At 40.6% G+C, this 13,229-nt stretch overlaps 1 protein-coding gene across 2 annotated transcripts in view; it reads left to right on the top strand.

Annotated features, from left to right (window-relative positions):
* The window catches only part of ABHD17B (abhydrolase domain containing 17B, depalmitoylase), a 50,251-nt gene extending 39,207 nt beyond the window's left edge, over positions 1-11,044 (top strand). The window contains exons 3-4 of one of the 2 annotated variants that reach the window (XM_056523089.1): positions 5,806-5,985; positions 8,780-11,044. In XM_056523089.1, coding sequence (XP_056379064.1) covers positions 5,806-5,985; positions 8,780-8,999 — 400 coding nt within the window. In that variant the 3' untranslated portion in view covers positions 9,000-11,044. The remainder of the gene's footprint in view (positions 1-5,805; positions 5,986-8,779) is intronic. The other variant, XM_056523088.1, reaches the window with a different exon arrangement.
* The last annotated feature ends 2,185 nt before the right edge of the window (positions 11,045-13,229 follow it).

The raw sequence follows: 13,229 nt of genomic DNA, 5'->3' as shown, positions 1-13,229 counted from the left end.
TCTTCGTGTCTAATGGAGTTGTATAATGCTTCAAAGTAAATTGATAACCGCATATTGCCCTCGAGTTGGATACCATCTTCTGTAAGAGATCACCCGTATCCAGAATATATGATGGTAAAGACACACATTCCCTCAGTACCTGGTCTAAATATATACCAACATTTTGTGTTTATAGAATTAACCCACCGACACAATGGGCAATACGATCGTGGGTTGCCGTTGGTTGCTATGGCAGCAAGAGGCCAGCTGATGGACTCCTGTCTGCCAGCTACAGAAGCCTGTGAGATCCAGCCGTAGGCTGGATCGCACAGGCTGTAGTGTGTGCAGCTCATCACGTTATACTGTGCTGCAGTAAAAATGTATTGCACCATATTATAACCTGTAAAAAGTGAAAAAGGAAATAAATGCCCCTTTCCCAATAAAAGCTTTGTATTATAAAGAAAACACAAATCCTATAAATGCTAGGTATTGCCATGTCCGTAATGACATGTATTATAAAGCTATAATGTAAATTGGCCTGCACAATGAACGCCGTAAAAAGAAAAGTGCTAAATTCTGCCAATTGTGGCATAAATAGCTGAATAAAAAATAAAGGGTAAAATGTATTGCAAAAATACCAATAAAAAGTACATCTTGTCCCACAAAAAATAAGCCCTCACTCAATGGTGTTGGCCGAAAAATAAGTTGCGGCTGTTGGACAGTAAGGGAAAGCATAAAAAGCTATATTAAATGGGAATCGCCATAATGTACCAACCCACAGAATAAGTATAACATCACTTTTACCACACAGTGAACACCATAAAAATTAACGACAAACTCCATACATTTTCTAGTTTTTCACCTATGCTGCATGTATCACCAAAAAATGCAACACTTATATAAGGTACGTCACAAAAAAATCTCGTACTCACTGTGGTCAGAAAAAGCGTTCATGTCAAATCTGAGGCACATGTCAAATTAAAAAGCCTAGTCATTAAGGTAAAAATGGGTCTGTCCTTAAGGTATTTAAAGGTACTATGGTAAAGCGGGTAGAACACCACAAGAGGCCAAACTATCTTCCCTCACAGGGCACCAGAATGCACATGTAATTGTACCTTAACAGTTTAAACAGAGCCCTATTTTCCAAGACCAGAATTGCTGGGGGAACATTAAATAAAATAAAAACACTGTAGAATGACAGCTGTGGGTAGGATAGGGCTAATATATTATATTATATTATATATAAAATATACATTTTTATACAATTTTATTTTTATTTTTTTTGCCCCAGCCATATATTACTAAAAATAACTTAAACCTTTTAAACAGCCGCCATGTAATGTGGACACAAGGTTTACGATGTTCTGAGCCTTCAGTGTTAGAGCCAGGGAATACAGAAATAGTTATTTTTGTGCCTAGCAACAGGCTGTCATTTCTTATTGCTCAAGAGCCATCTGAGGTAAGGCTGCTCTCACACTATGAGGTTCTCCCGTTAATACACTTACGTTTGAAACATAATTAACACACGTTAAACAACCCTATTAAAGTCAATGGGTTTTTTCGTTTACCCTTTGTCACACGTTATAGCCAGTAATGACTAACGTACGTTAGTTGTGACGGGAGAAATAACATGACATGACATATGGCGTTATCTGCCCCCATGGCGCTTCTATATACATATGCAGCTGCCCCGATATGAATGAATTGTATACCTGTCTGGATCATAGGCCAGGCGGCTGCTGGATGCGCTGCTGACATATATACTTGTCATATATAGCGCATTTGTACAGCGTTATATATGACAAGTATATGTCAGGAGCGCATCCAGCAGCCGCTCGGCCGATGATCCTGACAGGTATACAATTCCTTCATATCGCGGCAGCTGCATTTGTATATAGAAGCGCTGTGGGGGCAGATAACGCTGTCTGCCCGCCCCAGCACATCTATATACATATACAGCTGCCAGCGCTATGAATGGTCTGTCAGGATCATCTGGCGGGGCGCTGCTTAATACGTTCTGGTATGGTTGACAAGTCTGTTCCATGGTGGGAGTAGTAGTAGTCCTGGCTGTGGGAGTCTGTAGGCAGAGGTGTAAAAACGTCCAGTACATGACGGGTGTTTTATAGCATCCCTTAATTCACCCGTTATTAAACGTCTGTTAATAATACATAATAACATACATTTTATCAACAGGTGAACTTCATAGTGTGAAAGCAGCCTAATGTGTGATGATAAACAAGTGCTAGCATACATGCTTCCATTATGCAGACAGCCCACTGTTTACCTGGTTAAATTTGGCTTAGTGACCCTGCTAATACTCAAAAGGATAAAATTATTGAAAAAACTACAACCCGAAGCCCTGCTATGAGAGGCACTTTGTGATCGCAGTGTCCTACATGTTTGGCAGAATTGTTCGTCTCCCTGGTATAACTACTAAGGGTGATGTCCTATGCAGTGGCTCTTCAGATCATCACACCAGCACTTGGGACCGTTTATCTTTTTCATAGCCAAAAAAGGATGAAAGTGCTCACCACAAAGTCTCCATATGTCAACCTGACCATCCTCTTATCACAAACAGAATTAGAAATTGGATTAATCTCTAAAAGATATCCATAGCAGGTCATGTTTCTTCACAACACCACTGCAAAATAAGGTGACTGTCTGGCTTTCAATGGCAGGACATTTAATAAGCACTAAAACACCAACTTTTGCTTGGCGCCTCAAAATGGTCCAGGCAGAGACGTGTGTAATGAAGGTGCCATCTGTCTGGTGGATAAAGAATCTGGGAGCTGCTCATGCTTGGAGGTGGATAAGACCATCCTTTACTCATGGTCTGTTTGAACCACCAATTCCCAGTTTGTCGTGTGCATTTCCACTTGTAACCCCTGCTCCAAACACCACCTTACAACTTGTTCAGAACAGTCTAGATGGTGGACAGTTCATAAAAACACCCATCCTGCTTTTCAGTCCAATGATGCTTCCCACCCCATTCTGTGAAATTGGCAAAGTATTTTTTTTTTTTTTTTTTGTACAGGCATTGTCTAGCAGTCAATCTGTCACAAAGAGGTACACTACCCAAAAGTAGCCTCTGAAAGCCTTTTTATAGAGCAGAGGGGAGAATCACTTATGCCATCTTGTGGCAAGACCAGTGTCTAATCAGACCACACCTCTAATAATTTACATATCTTTATTATATACAAATCCTGCTGTTTATCAAAGATGCTTTTGACTTTAAATGATCAATCCAGTCACTGTCCATTAATGTGGTCTGGTAATTCTATGAATGTCTCTTACAGGGGTTATCCAGCATAAGGTGATTTTAGTATGTACCTGGCAGACAGTAATGGACATGCTTAGGAAGGATCTGTGCTTGTCTTGGGCTAAATGGCTATGTTGTGAGATTTATAAATTTGTGTAGCTCACTTAGTAGTAAATTGTACCTGAGGTTAAAGGTGTTACCTTTACCCAAGAAGGCCTATCATTAAAATATTTGGAGGTATATAAACATAATTTATATAAAACCAGTCCTCAAGGTACAATTTGAAAGTAAGAAAAATAGGTAAAATAAGAGTTGGTCCAGAAAAAGTTAATATATGGTATTTATTAGATACAACAATTGATTAAAATTGTTGTATCTAATAAATACCATATATTAACTTTTACTGGACCAACTCTTATTTTACCTATTTTTCTTTCAAATTGTACCTTGAGGACTGGTTTTATATAAATTGTTTATATACCTCCATATATTCTGTGAGATTGCCATAACACTGTGGCTAGCTTTCTGTGAACTTGTATTTCCTGTTTTTCAGTTCTCTCGTTTGCCTACAAATCCCATGATACCATTTTCCTCCCTCCCACACATGTCACCCCACCCATTGAAACATAAATGAGCTGCAGACCTGTGGTTTTCAATCAGGATGCCTCCAGCTGTTGCATTACTTGCAGATTGCTCTCTCCACCCATTGAAGCAGACAGGCTCCCTGTCATCAGCTGACTAGTGAGTCAGGTCTCGACCGCATTGCAAGCTGGGAAAAATCTGAGACAGCAGTCATTTTGTTTGCTGGGAAAATAAATATTGGGGTGAAAATCACATAAGAATTGTGAGAAAACCATCACACACAGACACTATATTATGAACTACACTAACTTTACAGCCCCTGTAGCATAGTCAAATAAAAAAAAATAAAAAATCCCGGAATACCCCTTTAATACAGGTAGTGGGGCAGTTCATGCAAAGTATGTAGAGTCTTGTCCTGGCACACACACTAATGCCATTGCTATAAAACACATCTGGTCAGCTCCTGTGAACTCATGCAGAACACTGCAAGGAATGTCATTGTTGTGCAGCCTACTGAGACTTTAGAATTGTCTTACTCCTTTTTTTCTACCACAGTTAATGATTTGCCTGAGATTAGATCAGCTCCTGCAGTGGTTAAGCACTTGAAGGGTTCATGCTCCCTAGTGTAATATTGCTTTAATGCCCAAAGCTGATAAGTATGCTAGTGCACAAACCTTGTGAAGCTGTGGAAGAAATGGGCACAAGTGAATTGTACATTTCACTAATTCTGAGCTGGGGTTCACTACAGCCATTGCCTGAAGTCAATCTCATAGTGCTTAGGCAAGTCGGGAGAACAGTGGAAGAATGACCAGGAAACTGGTTCTTATTTAAAGTTTGAAACTGCAGGCACTGTAGACTACAAAGCCTATCCAAATGCCTATGCAATCAGTAGATAAAGTACCAAACCTGTTCATCATCCTCAGGGTTTCTTCCCTAACAGTTGAACCTATAAAATGGGGTAAAGGGAATCTCAGTGTCACCTGCACTTACCTGTTGGTACAGGCTTCTAGCACAGTTGACACTGGTGAGAAAAATACTTACCCCTGATCTGTGGTCCCATTTGCCCAATATCCTCCTGATTTAGGCAGCAGGCAGGGTGCTCCTCGAGAGCCAAGCCTGCTGCCCGAATGATGAGGTGAAAGCGTGACCTCAGATTAGGATAGGCAAGTATCGTTATCGGGGTCACTTGCACTAGCATCTTGTACCAACAGGTTACTGTGGGTGACACTGACATTCCCTTTAACCACCTTGCATGCAAATATGGAAACAAAAGTAATCTGATAGTCAATGGGATTTCTGAGACTAGCCAAGTGCTGTTCTGTGTTCAGTGGCCCCACAGTGAGTAACTGGAGCAGAGGCTGACCACGGGCGCTGGTGCTTCACATGCTTAGAGATTGGAAATCCCCCCCCCCCCTTTTTTTTTCTTTTTCCTTTCTTTGGTCCTGATCGGTTGGGGGGGGGGGGGGGGGGGGGGGGTCTGTACCTATAACCTGTTGTGTGGCCATAGAGCACACTTTAATATTGTGGTCTTAAAATTAACAGAAGGATTAGGCTTATTAGGCCTGTGAGATTATTTGAAACGGGGGCTGCCTAGGCATCTGTGCCAGATATGTAGAAGACCAAGAAAGGGAGGAGCAGTAAGCCCTGAAACTGAGGGGAAAATGCTTCCTTTCAAATATAGGATAGGCTTATCCAGTTATCTGGTTCAATATAAGCTTGGGTTCTCAAACATTTAAAGGGGTACTCCACTGCTAAGCATTTCGAACTGTTCTGAACCCTGGCGCTGGGAGCTCGTGACGTCATAGCCCCCCCCCTCAGAATGTCACTCCCTGCCCACTAAATGAAAGTCTATGGGAGGGGGGGGTGCTTATGACTTCATGAGCTCCCGGCTCCGGAACAGTTTGTTCCAAACACTGAGCAGTGGAGTACCCCTTTTAAGTATCACTAGCACTAAGTGACTTACCATTGTATCTTTTTATTCCTAGGTATGGAATACGTCCTGAACATGTCATCATATATGGCCAGAGCATAGGAACTGTCCCATCTGTGGATCTTGCTGCTCGATATGAAAGTGCTGCTGTGATTCTTCACTCTCCCCTGACCTCTGGGATGAGGGTAGCCTTCCCAGACACAAAGAAAACCTATTGTTTTGATGCATTCCCCAAGTAAGTCATATTTTAAAAATCTTAGTATTAGAGGTGCTATCCTATACTTTTTCTCGGTGAGCAATCATGCCCAGAAAGAAAGAATTGTTGGTGTGTAGTTGCTGCAGGCATTGGGAGCACCCGGAGTGTGGTTCTCTCTTCTAGGACTGTATCCACCTTTTCCAGACCACCGGAGCACCTGAAAGCTGAACTAATTTATGCAGGCTAAAGTCAGCAACTGCTGGGCTGAGAAGTTCTTGACGAATCGAATCACTGTAACTATGCTCATCTCTAGTGGTACTGTTCCTAAGCCTTTTTTTTTTTTTTTTTTTTACTGTTTTATGTAGGGGTCTAACCGTTTAAGGCAAACAAGCCCCTGATGCTGTAGCTTGTGCTCTCAGCCAATATTTTATCCTTTTGTATTAAATTCTTTTCCATGCTGCTTGATCACAATAGAGGTTTCTCCAACATGAATTTATAGAGCATGTCCTATTTACTATTGTTCCTTTCTATATAGGGTCTCTCAATCCCTGTTAACCCCTTAAGGACGCAGGACGTAAATGTACGTCCTGGTGCGGTGGTACTTAACGCACTAGGACGTACATTTATGTCCTATGGATAACCGCGGGCATCGGAGCGATGCCCGTGTCATGCGCAGCTGATCCCGGCTGCTGATCGCAGCCAGGGACCCGCCGGCAATGGCCGACGCCCGCGATCTCGCGGGCGTCCGCCATTAACCCCTCAGGTGCCGGGATCAATACAGATCCCGGCATCTGCGGCAGTGCGCGATTCGAATGAATGATCGGATCGCCCGCAGCGCTGCTGCGGGGATCCGATCATTCATAACGCCGCACGGAGGTCCCCTCTCCTGCCTTTGTCCGGCTCCCGGCGTCTCCTGCTCTGGTCTGAGATCGAGCAGACCAGAGCAGAAGATCACCGAAAACACTGATCTGTTCTATGTTCTATACATAGAACAGATCAGTATTAGCAATCATGGTATTGCTTATGAATAGTCCCCTATGGGGACTATTCAAGTGTGTAAAAAAAAAAAAAAAAAAAAGTGAAAAATCCCCTCCCCCAATAAAAAAGTAAAACATCCGTTTTTTCCTATTTTACCCCCAAAAAGCGTAATTTTATAGACATATTTGGTATCGCCGCGTGCATAAATGTCCGAACTATTAAAATAAAATGTTAATGATCCCGTACGGTGAACGGCGTGAACGAAAAAAAAGTCCAAAATTGCTACTTTTTTAATACATTTTATAAAAAAAAAATTATAAAAAATGTATTAAAAGTTTTTTATATGCAAATGTGGTATCAAAAAAAAGTACAGATCATGGCGCAAAAAATGAGCCCTCATACCTCCGCTTATACGGAAAAATAAAAAAGTTAGAGGTCATCAAAATAAAGGGATTATAAACGTACTAATTTGGTTAAAAAGTTTGTGATTTTTTTTTTTTTTTTAAGCGCAACAATAATATAAAAGTATATAATAATGGGTATCATTTTAATCGTATTGACCCTCAGAATAAAGAACACACGTCATTTTTACCATAAATTGTACGGCGTGAAAACGAAACCTTCCAAAATTAGCAAAATTGCGTTTTTCGTTTTATTTTCCCCACAAAAAGTGTTTTTTTGGTTGCGCCATACATTTTATGAGTTATGTCATTACAAAGGACAACTGGTCGCGCAAAAAACAAGCCCTCATACTAGTCTCTGGATGAAAATATAAAAGTTATGATTTTTAGAAGGAGAGGAGGAAAAAATGAAAACGTAAAAATTAAATTGTCTGAGCCCTTAAGGCCAAAATGGGCTGAGTCCTTAAGGGGTTAAACAGCTTTGAGCATAATATGGCATTATCTCCCAACAATCAACTATGTGCATAGTGGGATCATCTCAACTCTCATTTGTATGACAAAAAACCTGTGGTATTTATGTAAAATAACCTACATCCCTCTACTAGTCTTATTTCCCATATCTCTGCACCCCTTTACTTATTGTGGAGACCAGTGAGCAATGTGCAGTTGAACTGAGCACGCCTGACTATAACAGTAGTAACTAAGCTATTTATCTTTGTAGGAAAAGTTATCTTACACCTTCCCAGAGCTGGAGACATGCACACTTCTGTTGTTAGCAGTGCGTTGCAGCAAATTAACGTATATATTGGGACTCCGCAATGCGATCTTGTGTTTTTTTTATTTTTTTTATTGCTCCAAAGCCAACACACTACCTGGATATGTTCCCTGTAAATGACACTGCCTGATATGCAGTGCTCCTGTTGTCTGTCTTTGATATACTTTGCCATTCTTCCCTCCTCTTCAGCATGAATACTACATTTCCCGCAGCCATTGCAACTCTCACTGCCCCTTAGCTCCCTCTCTGAGTAGCCTCCACTCTCCTGCTCTGTGAGCATGGAGTGCCTGATTGGCTAAGGCTGCACACTCCTCTCAGCACTAAAGGGGTATGACTCATCAGTGCAGGGCAGAAACCATGCACACTGTCCCCCAGGAGGGGTGGGGGCTGCTTTCAGAGAGGGGCTTAGATACAGGGGGTGAGCAAAAGATGCCATCAAGCCATCCACTGTCTCTAAGTCACAATTGGAAAATGTTCTATGTAGCTAATGAATGAGGGGGAGATAAATATAGATATATAGAGTTATAAATTACACACACATAAAATTTTTAAATAGATTAAGAGGGAAGGGATGGGTTGTGTGTTTAATTCCCTAGAGTATTCCTTTAAGACCAAAATATGCCCAGTCCTAAAGAAAGAAGAAACTAACTTTTTTTTTTTTTTTTTTTCCTTCTTCCAGCATTGACAAAATCTCCAAAATAACCTCTCCAGTACTAATAATCCATGGCACAGAAGATGAAGTCATTGACTTTTCACATGGACTGGCCCTGTTTGAGCGTTGTCAGAGGCCGGTGGAACCTCTATGGGTGGAAGGAGCCGGCCACAATGACGTGGAACTTTATGGACAATACCTGGAGCGATTAAAACAGTTTGTCACACAGGAGTTGGTTAACTTGTAAACTACTACTTTATAAAAAGAGCATATTTTTTTTTTCCCCCCTATGGCAGTGGAAGGTTTGCATCAAGTTTCATGACAAGGCTTTGCAGATCTCCCAGGCCACCAAAGGGTTTAACCAACCATGTTTCTATTTTCTTTTGCTGGACGCCATAGTTTTTTTTAATTTATACCTGATGGTCTGTTTGCAAATTATATTGGTTGCCTTAACAGATGTCCAGGTAATGCCATAAAGGTGATGCGTCCTACTTCTGAGGCTTTTATTTGATAGAAGCCTTGTGTTTTTTTTTTTTCCTTTTTGACAGGCTTTTGGGCATAGCAGTTGTCCCTATAGATAGATATACTGAATACAGAATGAACAGGTCAGTTAACATACTCATTGAGTTGGACATCCCCTTTACCTCCAGTAATGAAGGCTTTTTATACCAGTATTAGAATGTAGACTGTCCGGCTTCTGTAGGATACATATTAATGGAGCAGCTCATCAATACCTACTGTATTTGGAATAACAATAACAGGTGGTTGTTGAATATTCTTCACGTTCAGCACTTGGCAAAAATTGGTGGGCATTTATTCCTGTTCTATTAATGGCTGTTGGTAAAATACTGGTCATATCACTACTTTTGCTCCTTCCGGGAGATTGAACACTGCAGACTTGTATGTGCTGGCCTGTCCAGCAGTGATGCTGTTCCGTAACTACACATCAGGAAGATTTCAGAACACTTCATGCATGGGGTTCATTACCACTAATACAATATCCAGATCTCCTAGCGGAGACTAGACTGTTGTGTAGGGGCATCTATTCACAATGGCCTGATGCACTTTTTAATGTGATGTACATACAGATCATGAAGTATCCCAGACCTTGTACTCTTCATTACATTGCCAATACAGCTGGTTAGTCTTTTTCTTCTACATGTCTTGAGATCTGGTGGTTGGTCTTGGCTTGATCCCTTTTATGGTACAATACTGTGATTGGGTGATAATAAAAGGCTTTGTCTCTTCTGTTGCTGTGCAACAGGCTCTTGAAATGTAGACTCCATTCACTTGGCCAATATCTCTCTGAAGTCAGTGGGGGGTTTCAGGCACTCTTTGGACTCACTGGGCTGGAATCCACAAACTCCAAAGTTACGTTATATCTGCCAATTCTTTTTCTGTACTCTTGAAGCAGCTTTTTTTTATTTTTTTATTTCTTTCTTTCCCCCCTAAAGAAATTGGAATTTTTTTTTTTTTCGTTTTGTTCCTTATGTTTTGTGGCAGTTGTCCAATCCCTTTATAGTCTGACATAAGTAGACTTTGAGGCTGCCATCATACATGGTATGTATATATATATATAATATTATATAAATCCTGTGTGATGGCAGCCTAAAGAACTGGAACGTGAACGCTACCATAGTTGGGTTTTCTTGCAGTAGTTTACAAAGTACGGTTTAAACCACTTTGCACTGAGAACCGAGGTAACATTAAGCTGCTGCTTATAGCAAATGTCAGATGGCAAACGTGACAACCTTGCTGAAATGCGTTCAGGTAGATCTCTCAAAGCGTAAGACTGCATTTTGTAGACTTTACAAACAACTGTAACCTGACTTTGTAATAGATTTTGCAAAAAAAAATGCATTACTCAATAAACTATCTGAGCGGTGTTTTATATATAATTTTTTTTTTTTTTTTCAGATCAATTTATAAAACAATGTTTTTTGACTTTTTATATTGACAGATTAAGGTGTTTTCTGTTTTTTTCTTTTTAAGTTGCCTGTCCTTCAATATGAGTTTGCTAAGTGTCAATGAATGCAACTACAGTACAATGTAATGATATGTAGTACAGTTTGTGAATGGATAATACACTGTGGATACATATAAAGGCCTTATTTAGTGTAGTATTTGTTGTGGCTGTCTGGGACTGTATACAGTTTGATCATGTATTATACAGAATTGCATTGGTTTAGATGTTATCCAGTAAAATCTATAATGACTGTTTCAGTTGTATTTCTAAGCATTGCTTTATTCAGCCATCACTTGTCCTATGACTGCTAGTGGTGATATAGGCCGGTGCTCAGATGTGCTCATAAGGGTATATTCACATCTGTGTTGTAGAGACGAAAGTATGCTGTGGGTTTACATTGTGTATTAAAAATGTACAACAAATGCATTTCCCCCCCCCCCCCCCCCCCAAAAAAAAAAATAGCTACAAAATGCAATGGGTCTCCAAACCAACAACTGGTACAGTCTTCTGTTGAATTTCATGGTGGTATTTTCCCATTGCTGTGCAATTTTGACTGTTCATACCTTGGTGTTTACATATGTGTTCCTATTAATTTATATATATTTTTTTCTCTTTCCACTGTATCAACACTGTAGGATAATAGACTAAATGTGATTAGACCTGTGGGTGGGGAAAGAATTTATCAAACTCTGCTGGCAATAAGTTGACCAGCTGCCCATAGTAACTACTAAGACTGCTTCATTTATTTTCCAGAGGCATTTAAAAAATATATTTTATTAAATGAAAGAAGCAATCTGGTTACCATGGGCAACTGGTCAACTTTTTTCAGCACAAGTTTTGATTAATCTGTCTATTATCCTGTAGTGTTGATTAGTGGAAAGAGCCAACAAACCTTCAGCTTGCTCGTGCCATCAGACCATGCCCCTCAATGCAAGTCTATGGGAGGGGGTGTGGCTGGCCAGTGGAGGGTCACACAGCAGAATTCCCTGCACAGAAATTCTGTAGTGTGAACTTAACCTTACAAACTGTTAAACCAGCCAATGAACAAAAAAAGCAAGTAGATAGCTTGTAGTCAAACCAGGCATATAGTGGAGAAAGTGACATTGGTGAGAGAATGAAAAAACAACCACTGCACACAAAGTACTGCTCAGAATACGTTTTCAATAGGTTGTCTGACAGTTAAAGGAGTATTCCTTATATGCTCAGCTGCCATAAAAAAAAATATATATTTTATAATTATTCTCTTGTCCTTTGGCCCTAGTCATCTTCCTGCCTCTGGGACCCTACATATCACTGGTCCCAGCTCTGTTCTACCTCAGCTAGTGATTGGGTGTGCAGCATTGTGAGGTGTCTGGCCCGGGCACCAGAAAGAAAACCAGTAGTTAGCGGAGTGCAGTTTGGTGTCAGGCTGCAGAAGCAGGAAGAAGACTGGCAATGTTGGCAGCATTTGGGAGCTGCAAGAGGAAAGTAAAGGTTTCAAATTTGGACTGAAATGAATACATAGAAGACATTTTGTGTCCCATGGGCCTGAGCCTTGTCCTTCTGCTGTTTTTCAACATACAGTGCTTCCTGCAGGCCAAGCCTTGAGGTAGTCTGGACAATTAAGATATTAAATATAAAATACATGTATTTGTTAATCCATCCTGCTGAATAAGAATACTTTTAAAGGAAATCTGGCATCAGTGTTACCTACCTTAATCTTTCATACAGGCTTGTAGGGTGGGTGAGACTGATCAAAATACTTACCTTGACCCGATCCATCAGTGTTCAGCCATAATTCAGCTTTTTGGTTTATGCAGATGAGTTGCTTGGAGCATGGGAGGAGTTATGGTCGCTGGTTCAGGCACTGTAATGTCATAGCATAGAGCAGGGAGGGGGGGTTATGAATATGGATGAGCAGGGTGGAGCACCCACTTGGCGGCGATGACTTCTCAGTGCCCGAAGCAACTAATTTGCATAAACCAAAAAAGACAAATTAATTACAACAGAACGACTGATTAGGCCAAGGTAAGTAATATTTTTTTTTATTAGTATCACCCGCACTATAAGCCTGTATGACAGACTAGTGCGGGTGATACAGATTTCCTTTTAAGCTGGTCCTGTATTATTGTTCAATGTTCTTCTATTGAATAGGACTAGACAGGCAAATTTTGGTCTCCAACCTGCGTCAATGAGCTGTGGCCTCACCCATTGTCCTTTCTTAAACTGCATTTGGTAGGTACTAACTACTGTATATTGTGAACAATCCATCATGCTTCCATTTTGCAGATCCTCTGACTAGTGGTCTAACCTTTTACAGCTCATCAAATTTATGAGTGACATAGAGCATTAAAAAAAAGTGGGGTGGCAATATGACATGGTGTGAACAAAGCTTAAAATGTATTTGGTTACAAGGCCAATGGCGCAGAAATATTTCCAGCATTTTCATTTTTCGCACTTTGTTGCTAGTGGAAAAAACACTATGAATGTGGACATTGCATATTTACTGTAAAAATATCATCCATGCATGGG

The sequence above is a fragment of the Hyla sarda genome, chromosome 1 (assembly GCF_029499605.1).
Source record: "Hyla sarda isolate aHylSar1 chromosome 1, aHylSar1.hap1, whole genome shotgun sequence".
Lineage (NCBI taxonomy): Eukaryota > Metazoa > Chordata > Amphibia > Anura > Hylidae > Hyla > Hyla sarda.
This window is presented reverse-complemented; position numbering and strand designations above follow the sequence as displayed.